Source organism: Engraulis encrasicolus, chromosome 13 (genome assembly GCF_034702125.1).
Source record: "Engraulis encrasicolus isolate BLACKSEA-1 chromosome 13, IST_EnEncr_1.0, whole genome shotgun sequence".
NCBI classification, from domain to species: Eukaryota; Metazoa; Chordata; class Actinopteri; order Clupeiformes; family Engraulidae; genus Engraulis; species Engraulis encrasicolus.
Window position 1 is genome coordinate 37,672,996 of NC_085869.1, and position 5,000 is coordinate 37,677,995.

General features: G+C 48.1%; 1 protein-coding gene across 1 annotated transcript in view; it reads right to left on the reverse strand.

Annotated features, from left to right (window-relative positions):
• Positions 1 to 5,000, reverse strand: part of il1rapl1a (interleukin 1 receptor accessory protein-like 1a) — a 77,770-nt gene that overhangs the window by 6,770 nt on the left and 66,000 nt on the right. Inside the window, exons 6-7 of the mRNA XM_063212899.1 lie at positions 4,444 to 4,573; positions 3,227 to 3,372 (exon numbers count right to left, since the gene is read on the reverse strand). Coding sequence (XP_063068969.1) covers positions 3,227 to 3,372; positions 4,444 to 4,573 — 276 coding nt within the window. The remainder of the gene's footprint in view (positions 1 to 3,226; positions 3,373 to 4,443; positions 4,574 to 5,000) is intronic.

Below are 5,000 nucleotides of genomic sequence, written 5' to 3' on the forward strand. Positions count from 1 at the left end.
CAGGCACACGCACACGCACACGCACACGCACACACAGACACAGACACAGACACAGACACAGACACAGACACAGACACAGACACAGACACAGACACGCACACGCACACGCACACGCACACACACACACACACACACACACACACGTTAGTCTCACACGCTAGAATCAGTGTGTGTGTGTGTGCGTGTGTGTGCTCACTCTATTTATCTTTGCTCTGAAGTTTAATTCATAAAAATGGCCTCCCTTTCCGACTCCATTCTATCTCTTCCTCTCTTTTCATTTCATTTCTCTTTAAGTCCTCTCTATTCCCCTCCCTCTCTCTCTCCTTCCTCTCTTTTCATTTCATTTCTCTTTAAGTCCTCTCTATTCCCCTCCCTCTCTCTCTCCTTCCAGCTCTGTCTCTCTTCTCCCTCACTTTCCCTGAGCCCTGTGTTTTCATATTCACCCCTCCTCTCTTCTTCCATCTTGTATTCACATTCACCCCCTCCTCTCGTCTTTCATCTCTCTGTCTCTATCCATCTTCCTTCTTCCCCTTTGTGCTTTCCATTCATTTTCCTCTCTTTCTCATTATCCCTCTCTCTCCCCATCTGTCTCTCTTCCTGCCTCTCCATTGTGTTCATCTCTCTCTAGCTTCCTCTCTCCCTCCCTCCTTTCCACCACTCTTTGTCTCTTCCTCCTCTCTTTGCCCATCCCATTAATCTCTTTCTCACTCCTCCTCTTCCTCTTCCTGTCTCCTGAATTCCCGCACTCTCCTCCTCTGCATTCCTTTCATCAATTGCATTCATATCTCTCTCCGCTCTACCTCCCTCCCTCTCCCTCTTACTCTCTCCCTCCCTTTCCTTTCAGCTCTGTCTGTCTATCCCATTGCCCATTTAATTTCCTGTTCCCCCCCTCTCTCTCTCTCTCTCTCTCTCTCTCTCTCTCTCTCTCTCTCTCTCTCTCTCTCTCTCTCTTCCCGTCTCTTTACTCTTCTAACCATCTCTCTCTCTTGCCGTCTCTACAGTCCATCTCTCTCGCGGCCTCTCAACTCCATCTCTCTTTTGGCATCTCCTTTTTCATGCCTGTCATAAATAAACACGACCGAGACTTTATGGGCTCTGGCTGAAAAAGAGAGAGGGAGAGACAGGGGGAGGGGAGGGGGTGGGAGGTGTTGAAGTTCTGAAACAGAGGTGAGGAGCAGGAGAGAGGAGCTCTCGAATAGAAGCAGAGCCAAGGGAGAGACAGAGGTATCCATAAATAGAGAAATGGAGATGTGAGTGTGTGTGTGTGTGTGCGTGTGTGTGTGGGGGGATATTCAGGCCTGGAAACGAGTTGAGTATAATGTTTTAAAATGAAGAGTTCAGATGCAAAACCCCCTAAGTGCCTTTTCAGAAAATAATCTTAATTTATTTTTATTTAATACAAATCAAAATTACATTTTCTTTTATTTTATTTATGTAATATAACTATTTATATGTATTATCAAGTACATGAATGTAAACCAAACCAACAATGGGGTTCTCTAAAAATATAGAAGTGCAGGTCTTCAGAAATGGAGTTAGGGGGTTTTGCATCTGAACTCTTCAAATATCTTTAGCAGTGTGAGTTGCAGATGGGTTCGTTGTAAACTAAGGTTAGGTGCAGCTCTGTAACAGAGGTCGTCCTGCATGGTTCAGCTTGGTGCTTGAACTTGTGACCTCATAGCAAACTCCAGCATAGGAGTGTCACATGGGGGTGACATGAATCTGAGGGGGAGGGGAGGAAAAAAAACAAAAAAAAAAACGTTGTTTCCAATGGACATTTCTAGGTGACGGAACATGGGATGACAACAGGATTGTTTTTAATGCACAGTGATTGACTATGGGAGCAGATGGGTTGGGGCAACACTTTTTAATTCACAGATATGTCGAGATGTGAGAGAACGCCAGGGGACGAGAACGCAACGAGAGGTGGCGAGCGAGCACTGGAAGCCGGTGGAGACCAGTGTGGCCGGCAAATGCAACTGCCGGACCGAGGGGATGCCATGCCGTTAACCGGCCGGAGCCAGGATGGAGGCGGAACCGTATGAAGACGTTCCTAAGGTTTTGGACCTGGCAACCTGCAGGGATACCAAGGAAGTGTGACCTCGGTGCAGGAGTGAATGACACGAGGAAACTGAAAGTTAAGTGAATTCCGTAGCCTGGACCCATTTGTTTATATTGTGGCACTTCAAGTTAAAGCTCACCCCTCCCCCCCAGGAAGGGCAACCTACCTCTCCTCCTCGCTCTCGCTGTCTCTCTCCTTCTCCCCCTCTCTCACACGCTCGCTCCTGATTTCTCTCCTCCTCTACTGGGCCTCACCATAGACTTGTCTACCCCCGCCATAAGTGGAGACCGCCGATGTTCCACCCGCGCAGATTGCTGGTCTTGATTGCTGTGCCAACGCTTTGGGGTGTATGGTGTGCAACTGGGTTTATTGTGATGGTGTGCTGCACTATTGTGATAACAAAACTCTTCACGTATGAAACTGGAATAAAGCGTCAGCACTGACTGTACAACAGTGACTCTGCATTTGGTAGTATAGAACTCCAACTTTCGTGAGGCCCGCTGGTTGTTCATAACTGTCCTCTGCTTGTCAGCCTGTGGCAAAGTGATGACTCTACCCACGCAATGGAGAGACTGTTGCTCCTGACGAGCCCTTGAACAAGCGACCAGGATATGGTGATCTATGGGGGAGGAAATCATGGACTGAGAGAACTTGCTCCTGCCTGGGGAGAAGAGGGGGTCTTGGCTTAAATTAATAAATAACGATCCTGTTTAAACCCCAACTTTTGTGTCTTGGTCTGCTTGGTGGTGTACAGCTAACTCCTCAGGGTAATGGTTTGTAAATGGGGGCGCCGCTTGCAAATGTGCGCCCCCCTACCTGTTACAGGAGGCCGAGGCTCACGCCATAGGATATCCACAGTATATGATGTATCGTGAGGGAGTTTACTAACTTTCCATGCTGACAATTAGAGTTAGTGACATATACCTGGACCCACACATTACTGCAGTATACCCCTTCAACGTTGCCTAAAATGCACGTGCAGGGAACAATTAAGTCAAGACTACCATCGTACAGGCACCTGTATAGCATTCCCTTTGTGTGCGTACATGCGTGCGAGCGTGCCAGCGTGCGTGTGCGTGTGTGTATGCCTGTGCGGGTGCGGGTGCATGTGTGCTTGTGGCCGTGTGCATATGTGTGTGTGTGCGTGTATGTGTGCAAATATACCTCTCCTGGTGATGATGACGCTAGCGTATCTCTTCCCGACGGCGTTCTCTGCGTAGCAGGAGTAATTTCCCAGGTCCTCCTCCTCCAGGTAGTCTATAGTGAGGGAGATAGACACCTCCTTCTCACCCAGGTGCTCCTGAACCAGCCTGGCAGGACAGGAAGAGAGATGCATTATGTGTGAGGGAGAGAGAGAGAGAGAGAGAGAGAGAGAGAGAGAGAGAGAGAGAGAGAGAGATGCACGTGTGTGTGTGTGTGTGTGTGTGTGTGTGTGTGTGTGTGTGTGTGTGTGTGTGTGTGTGTGTGTGTGTGTGTGTGTGTGTGTGTGTGTGTGTGTGTGTGTGTGTGTGTGTGTGTGTGTGTGTGATCCACATAAAACCCCATAAATCAAGCAGTGGCCCAATAAATGAAGTGTTTTTGTTGGTAGTTGTGTTTTTACTGGTAAAAGTAAAAGTAAAAAGCATTTCCTCGCTGACAGTTTAGGGTTAATATAAATGGTTGTCGATGGGAGGGCCCCACAAAGATGTTAAGGTGAGGATATGTGTGTGTATGCGTGAAAGAGAGAGAGAGGGAGAGAGAGAGAGAGAGAGAGAGAGAGAGAGAGAGAGAGAGAGAGAGAGAGGCGTTTCAGAGTCCATCATGGAGCTTTTTATAGTGGGTACCATGGAAACAGAACAAGAGTTGGAAAGAGAAAGGGAGAGATGGAGGGAGAGAGAGAGAGATAGATAGAGAGAAAAGGGAATGGAGGAGGTATGAGATTGAGAGAGAGAATAAAAGAGTGGAGAGAGAGGGAGTGAGGAAAGAGAGCGTGTAAAAGAGAGAGGGAGGGGAAGGAGTGCTGGGAAACAGAGGTGTAGTGTTCCTATAGACGACTATCTGATGAAGAGTCACTCACATCAGTACAAACAGTCAGTGATGGGGGATGGGAGAGAGAGGGGGTCGGGGGTCAGATAGAGAGAGAGGGGTGGTCAGAGAGAGAGAGAGAGAGAGAGAGAGAGAGAGAGAGAGAGAGAGAGAGAGAGAGAGAGAGAGAGAGAGAGAGATGTGTGCTCGTGTGTGTGTGTGCGCTCATTTGTGTGTGCTCATGTGTGTGTGTGCTTGTGTGTGTGTGTGTGTGTGTGTGTGTGTGTGTGTGTGTGTGTGTGTGTGTGTGTGTGTGTGTGTGTGTGTGTGTGTGTGTGTGTGTGTGTGTGTGTGTGCGTGTGTGTGTGTGTTTCTACCTCATGTCACTCTCTCGGATGCGCGTCTGGTCCATGTCCTCTATGAAACGGTCTCCTTTGATCCAGTACAGCACGGGACTCATGTCGCTGTAGCCAAACCACGCCCAGCACGTCAGGTTTACCACACTTCCTGTAAGAGCAGGAAATAACATCATCAATAAGCTACAAAAACTACGGCCAGCACATCAGGGGTGGATTCCAATACGGGGACTCCCTTTTCGGTCTGTGCTTGTGGCCTTGCGTTTCGCTGACACCCCGCCTACATGGAGAAAACAATTACGTTTCCTAGCCACAACAATTTTTGGGGGACTATATTCATTGACCATCACTTTTGAAATGAGAAAATGACCTTAGAATCGAGCTTTTGTGAGATATTGAAATAAAATCCTGTTGTCGGTGACGTCATCAGGAGGCCACAAGGAGGCAAGTGAGGACAGGAGTTTGCATTTGGAATCCACCCCAGGTTCACCACACTTCCTATAAGAGAAGGAAATGACAATGAAATCATCTTTCAGCCAATCAATCCCAGCACGTTCAATGCAGCACATGCGAAGCCA